This window comes from Scatophagus argus, chromosome 22 (assembly GCF_020382885.2).
Source record: "Scatophagus argus isolate fScaArg1 chromosome 22, fScaArg1.pri, whole genome shotgun sequence".
Classification (NCBI taxonomy): Eukaryota; Metazoa; Chordata; class Actinopteri; family Scatophagidae; genus Scatophagus; species Scatophagus argus.
Genome location: NC_058514.1, coordinates 667,741 through 682,845, shown reverse-complemented (window position 1 = coordinate 682,845; position 15,105 = coordinate 667,741). Strand labels below are relative to the sequence as shown.

At 44.2% G+C, this 15,105-nt stretch overlaps 1 protein-coding gene, 2 long non-coding RNA genes and 2 other non-coding genes across 5 annotated transcripts; all 5 read left to right on the top strand.

Annotated features, from left to right (window-relative positions):
• The first annotated feature begins 530 nt into the window (after positions 1-530).
• rpl18a (ribosomal protein L18a) lies at positions 531-4,145 on the top strand. The gene is made up of 5 exons (XM_046378702.1): positions 531-661; positions 1,706-1,885; positions 2,705-2,834; positions 3,655-3,764; positions 4,003-4,145. The coding sequence occupies exons 1-5, from the start codon at positions 644-646 to the stop codon at positions 4,093-4,095; spliced, it is 531 nt and encodes a 176-aa protein (XP_046234658.1). The 5' UTR covers positions 531-643; the 3' UTR covers positions 4,096-4,145.
• LOC124054128 lies at positions 1,500-1,629 on the top strand. Its single transcript, XR_006842322.1, has one exon. It is a non-coding gene; the product is annotated as a small nucleolar RNA SNORA68 (small nucleolar RNA).
• Positions 2,267-2,396, top strand: LOC124054129. Its single transcript, XR_006842323.1, has one exon. It is a non-coding gene; the product is annotated as a small nucleolar RNA SNORA68 (small nucleolar RNA).
• Positions 4,146-8,432: 4,287 nt separating the features above from the next.
• LOC124054049 lies at positions 8,433-12,830 on the top strand. The gene is made up of 3 exons (XR_006842299.1): positions 8,433-8,586; positions 9,118-9,192; positions 11,302-12,830. It is a non-coding gene; the product is annotated as an uncharacterized LOC124054049 (long non-coding RNA).
• Positions 12,831-12,941: 111 nt separating this feature from the next.
• LOC124053788 lies at positions 12,942-13,865 on the top strand. The gene is made up of 3 exons (XR_006842229.1): positions 12,942-13,036; positions 13,149-13,238; positions 13,347-13,865. It is a non-coding gene; the product is annotated as an uncharacterized LOC124053788 (long non-coding RNA).
• The last annotated feature ends 1,240 nt before the right edge of the window (positions 13,866-15,105 follow it).

Below are 15,105 nucleotides of genomic sequence, written 5' to 3'. Positions count from 1 at the left end.
GTTCCTTCACTTTAAAGAGGTGAAACGGGAGCTTGAATTCAAATAAAAAACTGAACGGGATTTGAAATCCTTTGTCATATTTGTGAGACCTTTATTCTAGGAAATACGCAGATGTTTCTGTGTAGTACTATTAATTTAATGCACAAAAATACAGGAGACGGGATCATGGGGCATCTGTACCATGAAGACGTTAATTTAAAAGTATTTCAAAAATATTAAAAAGCAAAATTATATTAAGCCTCCAGCACAGTTTTAAGTGATTGGTGCAATATTTTCTTGCTGAAGGAAAGATTAGAAGCTTGATCAACTCTCATGGCTACATATATTTGAGTTTTTACAGATTAAACAGAAGGCTATCAAAATTTTTGTTCTCTTTAATTAATTTGAGGTATTTTATTCCGTTTTTTGTGTTGTATTAATTGTCTTGTTTTGTGTGCCTCATTGACTTCTTACATTAATAATTACTGTTTTAATCTTGTAAAACACCTGGTAACTTTGCTCTGAAAAGTGTCTGTTTTTACTTTTCCTGTGAACAGGAAACCATCTTCGCGTCCCTGCTGGTCCCGCCTCCTCCGGCCATTTGACGTGCCGAGTCTCCGCCCTGCTGCTTCCTCTTTTACTGTGGCAGTGAGCGAGAGACACCATGAAGGCGTCCGGCACAGTACGTAAAACTCTTTAATTACCGATATCTGCCGACAACACACGGATTATATGGACGGATGCGGCTTTATAATGTCGTGTTTGTCCGATTTATGCATTTATGTCCCCAAAAAGTCCACATTTATGCGATAATTTGAGTCTTTCTCGTCCCGATGTGTTTTGCGGCTACAACATGGCGCCGCGGTACCATGTGGACGGCGGTGGATTGAAATGGGACGGGGTGTTACTGCTAGTAAAGTACAAATATTCACATACAGTAGAAGATACTTAATTACACCTGAGAATCGCAGCTTTACGAGGATTTCCGTTATGTTGTCTGTTTAACGTACCGCGTGGTTGACTTGAGTCTACAGGTGCGTTTAGCTGTGTTGGCTCCCCTGGAGGCTAACGTTAGCAGCTAATAATGTGGTGCTGAAGTGTGTAGGTCTCAACACGTTTGACACGCAGCTGTTGTTTAAGGGCTGCAGGCTCAGACGGACTTTTCTGTTGTGAACTCACCAACAGTCCTGTGGCACTGAAGGGCAGTGAAGGCTCTCACATGCTCTTTGTCAGGGAGACGTCTGCAGTTGGGAAGGATTCATGTGTTACAGCAATACTGCAAAATGAGCCGAAGATTCAAAATGTTTTCCTGAAGCGTACCATTAACAGTCACTTGGAGCTCTGCTCAAGTCAACATGGTCTCAGCAGTTTAGTGTGAGTTGTACATGAAAATAAAAAAAGCTCCAAAAGTTTAATGAATGAGAGCTCAGTAGCTGCACTTCATAAAGTGAAAGAGGAGGAGATAATGTGAAGTTTCCACCACATGACTTTAACATCCCCGCTGTTCATATTCTTCTACACATGCACCCAAACCCAAAGCTCGTATCGTCTCGGTGGTACGAGTTTGTCTGGTGTGCAGACAGAAATCGGATCCTTGTCGCCTTTCTGATGCTGCGGTGCCTCTGAAAGTGAATTCAAGGGTCGACACGTGTTGAGAGGCCTCATTATGTACACCTTGATGTGATGTACTTGTGTCCTGACAGATCACTGTTGTTTCTGCATACAGCTTAGGGAGTACAAAGTCATTGGGCGTCTGCTGCCCTCTGCCAAGAATCCTGCCCCTCCTCTGTACCGGATGAGGATCTTCGCCCCCAATCACGTCGTGGCCAAGTCACGCTTCTGGTACTTCGTGTCCCAGCTGAGGAAGATGAAGAAGGCCTCTGGAGAGACCGTCTACTGTGGCCTGGTGAGTATCTGGACCACTCAGACTTCAGCCCTGTAATGGTGGTCACATCCAACATTTTCATTTCTGTGGACAAAGATCCGTTTTGTTCTTTATGTGCGTCAGATGCTTAAACTGCTGAGTTCTGACTCGGATCTTGTATGGCAAATCAGCCACCAAAAATGTTTACTTTTTCTGCAGCTGGCAAATACTGATTTTCATTGTTAATTAACCTGCAGGTTGTTAGTCATAATTCATCATAAAGTCCAGAGGATGTCAAAGTCGTGAAAAAATGTTCATCAGTGCGCCAGAAGCCAAAGTGATGTCTTTTAAAGAATATCGCTGAAGTGTCGATGTGTAAAATCATGTCTCTGCTAAGTCACATGATTTTACTTCTTCACCTCACACGCACACAAACCCAAAGTTCAGACCGTCTCAGTGGTGTGAGTTTGTCTGCTGTGCGAACACAAACCAGATCCTTGTCGCCTTTCTGATGCTGCGGTGCCTCTGAAAGTGAATTCAAGGCTCAACAAACTGTTCCTTCCGTCCGTCCGGTCGTTAATGTGAGATTGAAAGACTTGAGCCGATGGCCGAAACACAGAGTGTGTTATGGCAGAGTCGGGGTCAGTCAGGCCTGGCTGGACTCGTGTCTCTGGACTCAGGACCGTACTGTCATCTGGTTTGTCAGGGACGTCGCTGCCTCTGCTGTTCGTTAAGCCACACGTTCAGCGGAGCCAGAAGGAGCCTTTCAAAGCCTTTTCATCTGTACAAACATAAGCATGCTTTGAATAAGTTTCAGTGTGTCAAGTCTGATGTCCTGCTGCTGTTGTTGGACTCGTTCAGGTCCACGAGAAGACCCCCCTGAAGGTGAAGAACTTTGGTATCTGGCTGCGTTACGACTCCCGTAGCGGCACCCACAACATGTACAGAGAGTACAGAGACCTGACCACCTCTGGAGCCGTCACGCAGTGCTGTGAGTATTCAGCACACATACACAAACAAACAGCAGGGCACCACGCAGGTAAACAGCTCACCTGATCAGGAAGAGACGCGTCTCCTGATGTCTGCCGTCCAAACAGAGATTTTGTTCTGATGAGAAACAGTCTCATCTCTACAGCTGTTTGTTTGTTTGGTTGTTCACACCGACTGCTGCTGACTTGTTGTTAACAAATTAAATCATGAATGTGGTTTCCTGTTTGGGTTTAAGCAGGTGTGTTTAAGTGTGTGTGTCCAGTCTAACTGACAGAAAAACAAAGTGACTAAAACGCTGAGGTGAGACAGAGCTGGAACACAGACGTGATGCCTGCTTTTAGGCACAGACTTTCTTTACCTCCTTACTAATGTGGGAGCACAAACAAACAGAACGTTGACTGGAGGAAACAGCCTGCAGATGGACCTCGTTGTTTTCAGCCACCTGAGGCGTTCTCACTAACTGGAGCTGTTTTAAGAGGTTCTCTTTGAGACGAAGTCGTTAAAGTAATCAAGTCAGACCTGGACTGAACGTGGAGTTTCTGCTGTTGGGTTCACATCCTGTCAGGTCAGCAGATGATGAACATAACTGCAGTACACGCAGTACGGGAGGCAGATTGTCCGGTTTTTGTGTACTGAGCTGCAAACCAACGTGTGTTGTTTTAAAGGTTCAGTTAAACACATTAAAATGTCTAAAAGGATTTGACCTTTCTTACATCAATGTAAACCTGACCGTGTATGATACTCCTGTACAGACTTGTGTTGAAGCTGGTGTATAAACAGTCGGGTTAATCTGATGTACTTTGTCCTCTTCGGTCCGTCAGATCGTGACATGGGAGCTCGCCATCGTGCTCGCGCCCACTCCATCCAGATCATGAAGGTGCAGGTCATCCCGGCCAACAAGTGTCGCAGACCCGCCATCAAGCAGTTCCACGTGAGTCCCCGACTCTGTTACTGTTGTTTGAACCTGTCAGCGGGTCTCTCTCTGGACTGCCTCCATGTTTGTCAGCTCCAGTTTAAACACCCGCCACACTAAAAGGCCAGATTCCTCTTCCAGATTTCCAGCTTCCATCTTCAAACCTGGCGGTTCTGAAACTGGCCACAGACGATTGGATGATTTAACTGCTGATGTAAAATGAGTTTGATGACTTAATGTTGTTTCTCCTCTGCAGGACTCCAAGATCAAGTTCCCCCTGCCTCACAGGGTCCTGCGTCGCCAGCACAAACCCCGCTTCACCACCAAGAGACCAAACACCTTCTACTAAAAGCAGTTTTTCAGTTTGTGTGGGGAAGAATAAAAATAATCTAACTGAAAGAGTCGACTCATTGCCTTTCATTTAAACAGCACAGGCTGGCAACTGAACTTTAAACTAGCAAACCTGCTCGGTACTGTTTTATTTATTTATAACTTACTTCATTAATCCCAAGCTGGGAAATGACTTCTCTGCATTTAACCCATCACTGATTGAAACACACACACATGCAACATGCAGTGAAACACACACAGGAGCAGTGGGCAGCATCAAGCACCCGGGGAGCATATTGGGGGGTTAAGTGCCTTGCTCAAGGGCACATCAGCTGGCTAATGTGTTATCATTATCCACCACACTCAAATTTTTCCTGCCTGTCCGGTGGGGGAACCGAACCAGCGACCTTCCGATCACAAGTCGCTTCTCCAACCTCGAGGCCACGGCTGCCCACAAAGATGGTTTGTCATTTTAGGTCGTTCTTATCACACTGATGTTTGTTCAAGTGTTCATTTTTCTGATCGGTTTGGTTTTAATCATTTGATGGTCAAGGCAGATGGACGTCCACACTGAGTCGGGGTCTGCTCTGAGGTTTCAGCCTGTAAGAAAGTTAAACAGTTTGGTCAGGATAAACATCATACAGCTTCATTAAAATATTGTTTTAGGAAACACAGACTGAACCACAGAAGAAGAAAACAGACTTTAGCATCAGCAGAACATCAGCCTGATGTCCGCAGCTCAGCGTCATCACAACTTTCACTTCATATTAATGTCAGCACAGAAGGAAAAAATGGTGTCTGACCTGAGAGTCTGCAGTGTGGACTCTGCAGTCCAGCACACGGCAGCTTCACTCCTGAGTCTGTCAGACTGTCAAAGCTCAGCTCCAGCTCAGTCAGATGGGAGGGGTTGGACTTTAGAGCTGAGGATTTCACAGTGATGAAGTCTGCGATTACAGATAATATTTAAAATACAATAAAACACTTCAATCCAATATTAGTGGTTTTGTAACACAACAGCCCTTCAGCTGAATAATACAATGTTAGGATTTGCTGGAGTTTGCTTTTCTCCCCTCACCTGCATGTGTGTGTGCTACCTGAAGCCAATCTGGAGGAGCTTCTACCTGCTCCACAATTATTCAACACACCTGTTCTTGATTCCACCCATCATCTCCACCTTGCTCCTGTCTCATTTGAAGACCAGTCAGGCACATGATCCTCCACTGCTCAGTGGTATCACATCAGGCCAGACTCTTTCTGTGCTCTTTGGAAGATCTTTGCATGTCAACCCTCATTTCCCTGTGCTTACGTCCACCTGCTGCCTCTGCCTGCTCTGCCCCTTCAGCTCTGGATGGATGTGATTCATGGCAGACTGACTGAAAAGGGGTGGCATGGTGGTGCAGTGGGCAGTGCTGTCACCTTACAGCAAGAAAGTTCTTGGATTGAACCCCGACCAGGTCTTTTCTGTGTGAGTGTGCATGCCCCCCCCCACCGTCCATGAGATCTCCTTGCAGGTACTCAGGATTCCTCCCACATGTAACACACTGTAACACGAGCTGTTATTGCATACTGCTGTATCATATTTGTTGGTTTACAAAATCCATTTGCATGCAGGTGTTACTGATACAGAGGTGCCTTCTGGCCCATCGGCCCTCCCTAACGCCTCTACTGCAGCTACATCTGCAGCTACATCTGCCTCTGGATCACCAGCCATCACTCCTGCAGTCTTTTTGTGACACAAAGGTAACTTTATTACCTTTAACAGACTGTGTACAAGTACACCAACGTGCCCTCTGGCCCCTCTGAACAGCCCCACCACTCAGCCTCTGCAGTCACAGCTCTGCTTACAGCAGGAGGTAAGTCCTGTTCATTCTGTGAAAGATGCATTATTTTTCTGCTGTGGTGCTGTGCTTTTTATTTTGACGTACTCTGATTTCTACCAGGCTATGGATGAGCCCAGTGTCCTGGTCTAAGGTGTGCTGTTTCCCAGCTTCACTCCAAAGATATGTGGGTTAGGTCAGGAAAACTGGTGGGTTAACTGGTGACTCTAAATTGCCCATAAGTGTCAATGTGAGCACAAATGGTTGGCTGTCTCTATTTATCAGATTATTGGGATTCTTTAACGATGATGTTTGTTCTACACTGTTTCTGTAAGCTGCCTCTACTGTATTCTTGTAAAATGAATCTGAAATGAATATTTATTTCTGTTATTACAGTTTCAGAATTTAGTGCTGGCGAGCTGTTTGCCCATGACGGATGCCCACTTTCTCCTCAAACACCAGCCAGGGTCTTTGAATGGATCAGCGGTTAGGGTGTCGGACCCGTAACCGGTGGATCGCTGGTTCGATTCCCTGTCCCGGTGTCCATGGCTGAGGTACCCTTGAGCAAGGTACCTAACCCCCACTGCTCCCCGGGTGCTGCACGCGGTCGCCCACTGCCCCGGGTTTGCTGTGTGTGTGTGCACGTCACTTGGGTGGGTTAAATGCAGAGAACAAATTTCATTGGAGTGAGTTCCCTCCAATGACAAGATATGTCACTTTCCTTTCCTTTCCTTTCCTGAATAGTGACATGCTGAAACGCCCCCTGGGGGCTATTTATGGAATTGTTTTCTATGGAGCCAAGGAGACAAGAGCAAGTTCACTTATCACAACTAGTTGGATTTAGTGTATGTGAAGTGTGTGTCTTTAATACTAACAGCTTCAGTTTTATGTTGCTTTATAATGCTGATACTCGTGTGTTGATTCCCCTCGATGAGGTTTGCCAGCAGCACGTTGACTGATGACTTCTGTCCGACATCAGACACAATCAGAATCAGAATTCCTTTATTAATCCCTGGAGGGAAATTCCTGAACCTCAATGTTCCTGAAATCCAGTGAAAGTCTGCTTTCATCCAGGCCATCAAAGATGAACAGAAGTTTACAGACAGCCAGCTGCTCTGCTGTGAGCTTCTGTAATGCTGGATGGAAAACATGGAGCAGCGTGAGAAGACTGTGCTGCTCATCTCTGATCAAGTTCAGCTCCCTGAACGACAGCAGAACCACCAGACTGACATCCTGGTTTTCCAGGCCCTCAGCCCAGTCCAGAGTGAACTTCTGCACTGAGAAGGTTTTTCCAACACCAGCGACGCCGTTGGTCAGAACGACTCTGATGGGAGTCTGCTGCTCAGGTGAGGCTTTAAAGATGTCCTGGCATCTGATCAAAGTCTCATGGAGGGTCTTCATCTTGGAAGTCGTGTCAAGCTGCCTGACCTTCACTCTGACCCTCTGTGATGTACAGCTCAGTGTAGATCGTGTTGAGGAGGGTCCCACTTCCTGTTTCATCACTTCCTTCAGTCACACGCTCACATCTCCTCCTCAGACTGAGTTTATGCTCATCTATAAGCTCCTGCAGGCCATCATTCATTAAACCAGATGAGAAAAGTGTGACAGAAACAAAATGTGACAATCACCACTCAAGTCCACAGGACAAAATGTTGAGAAGACAACATCAGTAAACAGTAGAGTTGTCAAAATAATTCATACTCGGATACTAATTGATACTGAAAACTACTGTGGGATCAGATACTCATTTGCAACTGAGTGAACACCAGCAATCCTGTCTTCACCTCCTCCAGCAGGCTCACAGGCCTTTGTTTCACAGCCATTACAAATCATATTGCTTATGTTTAAAACTAAAGAGAGCCTTTGACTCTGCGTTCACTGCTCTGGGTGCTGCTCAGCGCTAACGGGGTCAGGGCTGTCCGAGCACCACAGTGAAGGCACTACGAGGGTCACCAGATATTCACATCTGAGGGGAAAACTCACTGGACTTGACGTCACTTTGTTCACCCTGACGTCTGTGACGCTGTTGCAGCATCCGTCCACATGGTGGCAGTGTCCTCTAAGACATGAAGCTGAAGCAGTGCTCTCAGTTAACATGAATTAGCTCATTCAGCTGTTTCACCTTCCACATTAAAATCAGTTTATATTCTGAACATTTACCAGCTGGACTTACAAGTAAAGATGAATGTAACTGAATTTATTAAACTGATGATAGTTTCTGTAAATGACTTCAAAGCAAGGAATAATGCTGGAGCACAAATAGAGATAACTTAATTACTTTGCTGCTAAATGTAAAAATCTTGTAATGTGTAATTTCTTCAGTTTAAGAATGTAAACAGTCAAATCTCCAGAAAGAACTTTATCAGCCAGTACACTGCAGCCTGCGACTCTGATACAGCAGGTTACAAAGAGTGAGTCACAAGCTGAAATACATCACTAACAAGTACAACCCTGACTCTAAAAAGTCTGGGTTAATTGGCCCATTTACACCCAATCATGGTACTAGCACCTGTTAGCAATTAGTCTGTTTACCTGTGGACTGTTCCCAGCAGGTGTTTTCTGAGCATCAACACTGCTCTTCCTTTCCCTCCAAGGGCCTTACATGAAGGCAAACTGATTCCCTCCACATCGATAAAACTACAGCTTTCAACAAAGAAATACAGAAAACAGCCTCAGAGTCTTCTAGTTCTATTGTATGTATGCAGGCAGGAGTGCATTATTTATTCTTTCAGTTAGTTCACTAATAATTTAGTACTGTGGGTCCCGTCTCTTTTGGGTTGTGACATCCTTAAAACCGAAAGGTCCACTTATGACCTCTTGTTGTCTGTAAGCCTATGCTTTATGACGGAAAAGAGATTAAGCCATGAATTTAACTGTTAAAATGTTTTATAGACCAAAGCTGCAGCTTTAGCATTTAGCTCAGGCACACCTTCACAGACCTGCCTGTAAATTCTGCTTTTAATACTGATTTTAACAGTGACCTGCACAAGCCTGAATCAAAGGTGGCATAAAAGCCATGTCCAAGTGTTCCAAGTGGTAGTTTGAGAGTGGAAGCTCATTATTATCATCCTATTTTTTATACTCTGCACTTTTCTCCTTTCTTGGTCGGGAATACTGCATGTGCAATGTCTGTAAAAACAAGAATTTCCCTCCAGGGATTAATAAAGGAATTCTGAATCTGAATCTGAATCTGAATTACGACAACTCGTTTGGCTCTTTGTCAGGTAGCACGCTGGGAGCAGGCTGGTGTTACAGTAGAAGAGGTGGAGGTGCTGTGGAGTTTGGTGGGAGTCAACTGGGTGAGTATGGAGGAGATGGAGCAGTGGGTGGCTGCAGGAAAGACCTCACTCAGTGATGGAAAACATTCTTTTCAGTGAGTCACAGCCATAAACATGTAAAATCATTACAGATACACGAAAAACAGCCTGAGCAGTTTTCAGCCAGTGGTATGTTGAACTCACTCCAAACCAAACAGCAGAAAAATGGAACTCAAACTGGTGATTCTGATGGCTAATTAAATTCTAATATACAGTCGCATGTTTATGAGGCGGATCCAACTATTAGAGTTCGCTTAGCTGCAACTTTTTCCATTATTTGTGAGCAGCTCCTTTAAGAGCACTTGTGACAGGAAACAGGTTATAGCTTCAGAAATCAATTCCATACAAAGCAGCTCAGTATATACTGCAGTTTTTTTATTGTGCAAATTAAAAGACCATTTAGAAATCCATTTAGGTGTGCTCGAGGTTTTTTGACTCCACAGAAAGCTAAGGTTCTTCCCAGTGGAGCTCATTGTGAACGCAGAAATGCAGAAAACATTAAATATAACTGTGCTTTCTGTCTGACATAAATGTTTAAAGTACTGTAGATGTCTTTCATGAAACATTAAGTACAGACCTGCCCAGAAAACAACACTGTGAAGCCACATTTTCAGACTGAAATGTTGCCAAGAGAACCAATAACGACTGATGGCTTTGTGTTAAGGGTTGAATCACCAAATACTAATTAATTTATAATGTAGTTAAACTGGCTAAAACATTAGCAATCATAATAATGCCATACTGTTAATAACTGAAACGTTTCTAATGCAGTAGCCTTTGGTACTTAAAGTACTTTTTGTTCCTAATACTTGTAACAGTAAAAATGTAAACATGTAACAGATTATTTTTAACGTACATGCTGTTACTATTTTCACATAAATACTAATTGTAGCGCTCAAATCATATTCAAAAAAATAAAAGCATCAGAGCTGAAGCTTGATAGTCCACAGAACAAAAGAGAAAGGAGTACTCCAAATATCCATAAAGGTGTTTCAACTTCGGCCTTTCATTTCGGGAGGGGCCGTAGCAGCTAGCAAGCCGGCCAGCTAGCGTTAGCTGCTACGGGTTAACTCGTAGCAGCTAGCAAGCCGGCCAGCTAGCTAGCGTTAACTCGTAGCAGCTAGCTAGCAGACTCAGGACAGCACAACTTAAGTTTCAAATTGTGAAACCGCAATTCTCTGGCGTCATATGCGACTCCTAATCGCTGTCTGCACGATTTTATGTTCTTTCTAAAAATACAATATACTGATATTATCGGTGTATGATATTTAACTAAGAGAACGTTACACGATAAACAGTTAATAAAGCAGATATGATCACTGTTTGCTCTGATGAAGACAATGAAAAAGCTCGCCCAGGTTGGTCACTAGATGTCGCACTGCGCATGTCCACAACTATGGCTCGTGATGTACAGTAGGTGAAATTGCTTAATAGATTTGTAATCAAAGTAAAATATTTTAAATTGAAATAAAGAACTGAAGACACCAGATCCACATGTATAATGGATGACCAGTTATACTGTAGGTTTCACAACAATGAAACAAAACATGAAATGGAACAGAAAAAATACTAAAATTCAATCATTTCAATTATGTTTTAGTAGTTTTTGCATAAAAGATACAATGTATCAGCATATTACATATTTCTGAATGAAATCATTGGTTATGACAACCTAATTTCCCTCTGGGGATTAATAAAGTCATCTGTCTACCTACCTACATATTTCACAGATTGTTTTAAACATACATCTAAAATACATGTATGTCTGCCACATTCATTCTTTAAGTTTTTCACATATATTCAAAATAAATAATAAGGGAAAGAATGGAATCTTGTATAGGCACATATATACATACAAATAAATATTTTTTGCTGCATGTTCGGGCAAAAACTTTGAATATATTTGTGAGACAAATATATGAATCTTACACATGCTCACACATGTAAGGTGATCAGTCCCAGTGTGTTTGTACGTATGTGAGGATGGAGTGGATGGACTCTGCTGAACTGTGGCCTAGTTAAACTATAGTTTGACAAAGGAGATACAGACACGTGCTAAATTGTTATATTTAAACGTGTTGTCTCTTTCAGGCCTCATAAGGAGCTGCAGATGTCCTGTTCTCCGCTAACCCTTCTGTTCAGCTGTTGTTTTGTCCCTCTCATCAGGACACGCAGTGGCTCAGTAGCGCTGCTACCACAGCATCTTTAGTGAAGGTCTTATAATAACTTTCCCCTTGTTCAAGACAATTATCCTCTCCACTTTCCTCCACCTCCACATCCATCAACACGTTCAGCCCGGTCCGTCCTCATCTCTGCCTGCCAGCTGCTTCCTGTAGCCCTGACACTAAGAGTCTTTATGCCCTGTGGATTTTGTGGCTTGAGGCTTTGCCACTCGGTGCCCACAGAGAGTTCTTGGAAGGCCGGGGATCCACAAAGCCTCCCGGTCGCCTCAAGCCTTTAGGCCAGGCCACAGAACAGTAAACCTGGCAGAGGCTGAGACCAGACTGTGGTCAGGTTCAGCCCTCAGAGCCACAGTCAGGACTCTCCTCTGTGTGAAGGAAGTAACCCCCTTCCAGCACAAAGACATTATCAACCAGGACAATACTGAAGCATCAATCAGCTGCCCTGAAGCTCATGTTAAATATAACATGTTTGAGTACTGAATAAAACAAAATCTGACTTCAGAAACACCATAAATTAACCAGTGCCTGCATACCATATTGGACACTTTAAGATTTGATTGTTCACTGTTATAATGAGTCTCAGATCACATAAGAATTAGGGTCAACCAAAATAACATGGTTGGACTTGACAACATAAAACCATCAGCATCATTAGCTCGTCATGGTTTAGCAGAGCTCTGAAACTCCTCTTAATCATCACCACGAGCTGTTAAATCATCTATGTAACGCTCCAGCTGGAGTTCAGGATTTTCCTGGATGGTTTCCTTCCAGAGAAAAAAGACAGAGCATGTTTCAAGCACAGAACCACCTTTCTTCAGAGTGGAGTGAAAGCCAGCTCAGCTATCAGGAGCATGGCAGAATCCACAACCTGCTGACTCAGATTCAGAGCGTTTGATTGACTGGCTTTGAGTTTGCCCAGTTTTCTCCAGAAGGAGAGCAAAGCAGGGACAAACCAGGACTGAACCCAGACCACATCTACGTTCTGTTGCAGAGGAATGTGCTAAAAGCTCCGTCCGCACAGGCCAAACACTTAGCCTTGCATTAATGTTTCTCAGAACCTCCCACGAATCTTCAAACCTGCCAGAGCCAAGACGACGTGTAATCACAAAGATCAACAAACCCTTAACAGCTTTTACAGAGGATCACCAAGACCAGCTAGAGGCCAGTTTTATAAAGAGCTGGAAACGCACTCACACACCCACACACAGAAGGTGCTATGGACGTTTCTGATGCTCAGCACACAAGTTTTCTGAAGAACTGAACGTTTGTTCCAGAAGAAGTTTGTTTTTAAGCGTTACATTCAGTCAAGGTGACATCTAGTGGTGACCGTCAGCACTGCAACTGTATTTAAGACTGAAACACTAAAGCGTTTAACTGATTCAGAACTACAGCTATGATAAAAGAAGAAAACCAGAACAAACCAGGGTCTTCATGCTGTCAGCTCTGTGAGGCTGCTGGACCTGGTTGTTACCAACAGTGCTAACACACACACAATAACAATATCATGCTAATGCTAAGATGCTATAATCCATCTATGATCCATTCACCTCAGACGCTGGAAGTCAGAGCTTCAATGATCACCCAGGGCAACAAGTCGGAAAACCCGGATTGATTGCTGCATCCAGGCTAACCACTTACACGACGTAAGTTAATGCTTTCATTTTATTTTCTCAGAAGGTAATCTGCTGGTTGCGCTTGCTCCTTCGGACTGACTGAAGCTTCTTCTTCTTTGGTGGCCTGGAAATGTTTGTGTAGTTGTTCAGGTTGTTTTTGGGGGGATTTCAGCTGGACCGTCCTGAAATGAGCCTCGTTACAGGAGAGGATGTTGGTTTAAAGGAGGAAACAGTTAAGTGCAGCTCGTTAATCCCATTAACACACATGACAGTATGTGTTTGTTCTGCTAATTGGGCTGAATTATTCAGTTTGTCCCTTTTGGAACTGATGTTTGGACAGCTAATGTGTGGAGGACATTTTCCATGAGGAGAAGAAAGGCAGTGCTGCTGTGTGATGCTGGAAGACAGAAAAAATAAACCTGATCGTGAGCTGGGAGGAGAAGATGGATGAAGCTGAAGACCTGCTGATGGTGACACAACACAAAGAGAACCACTTGGTGAGGCACTGTGGGATTCCTACACGGCGAAACTCTAAGATCTGCTGAAAAACTGACGAAGACAAAGTGAGGTGTTGGTGGGACAGGAAGTTTGGTGTTTACCTGCACTGGATGAAGGCCTGTAGAGGAGAAGATCTCTGCTGGAGCTTCTGAATGTCGCAAGCACCAGCAAGATCCAAAAATAACAAAAACAATTTCATTTAGTCATGGTAACATACAGAGCTTATCAGTGATCAATGAAGAACTTCTTTATGAATCTGTACCATCAAAAACATAAATAAAAAGTGCATTTACAACAGAAGATGAGATCCAGAGCAGTACTAGTCTGACAGATTGGCCTCGAAGCAGAACAAAGAAGAATCAGCTTTATTGACAGTATATATATTTTTACATACATACACTGAATTCGTCTTCTGCATTTGACCCATCCTTAGCTGAACACACACATGCAACACCCGGCAAATTACATGCAGTGAAACACACACAGGAGCAGTGGGCAGCATCAAGCACCCGGGGAGCATATTGGGGGGTTAAGTGCCTTGCTCAAGGGCACATCAGCCAGCTAATGAAGGAGGGGGCATTTTTCACATTAATCACTCCACCACACCCAAATTTTTCCTGCCCGTCCGGTGGGGGAATCGAACCGGTGACCCTCCGATCACAAGCCGCTTCTCCAACCTCTGGGCCACGGCTGCCCGGAGACAAACTCATCAGTCCTGAAGCTGCTGACTGATCCTGACTGATTTCATGACACTCACATCTCTTCTGTCATCAGTAACCAAGCGGAGGGTTTATGTCATGTCTCATCCTGGATTTGTGGTCCTTCTGGTCTTTGAGTGGTCCTCCATGACCTCCCTTTGAGTTCACTCAGTCTGGGTGAATAATGAACTATGGAAAGGAACCAGTCATCCTCCTTGGGAAGAAGGAGGATTGCAGGTATTCTGACTGTAGCAGCTTTGTGTGTCTGAGTGCATGAATAAAATCATTTGAGAAGGTAAAAGTGGAAATAATTACACAGGAGTGTGAATTTTCTCACGCCTGCAGCCCACACACGATTCAGGACAGAAAACACCCTGACCTGCCCCGAGGGTTCAGTTTTAAAGAGAAAACCTTTGCAGTATCTCGACTCAGCTGCAGGCGGTGCAGCGGTTCGCGCCGCAGCCTCAGAGCTACAAGACGTTTCTGGGTTCAAGTTCAGCGGCCGACTGCGGCCTTCCTCTGTGGAGCGTGCATGTTTGCAGAGACGATGGATGGACTTGGGTGGTCGACTTAAACAATCTGTTATGGTGTAACTGTGTATGTGTGGATCGCTGAACGCTGTGCTGCCCTGTGAACGTCACAGAAAAGACGAGAACATTCATGCTCCTCACGGGATGAACCGCTAACTGTGAAGAGATGGATGAGATGAGAGCTCAGTGAGGAAACATCTGGACTCATATCAGTCTCTTAAGCAGTTCATACATTCAGATGTATGTTCAGGTGTTCATTTTTCTCATTTTCTCTTTGTTTTCCAGCTTCCAATGACATCACCAGGGACCAACGACCTCTTTATAAATGCAGTGGGATGATCTTTCCTTCAGCGCCATCCTCTGGACAAAAGGT

Bases quoted from the DNA above. Each gene is read 5' to 3' on its own strand.
- rpl18a (XM_046378702.1), top strand. The intron at 1,886-2,704 runs GTGAGTATCTGG...GGACTCGTTCAG, and splicing joins AGACCGTCTACTGTGGCCTG to GTCCACGAGAAGACCCCCCT. The intron at 2,835-3,654 runs GTGAGTATTCAG...TCGGTCCGTCAG, and splicing joins TGGAGCCGTCACGCAGTGCT to ATCGTGACATGGGAGCTCGC.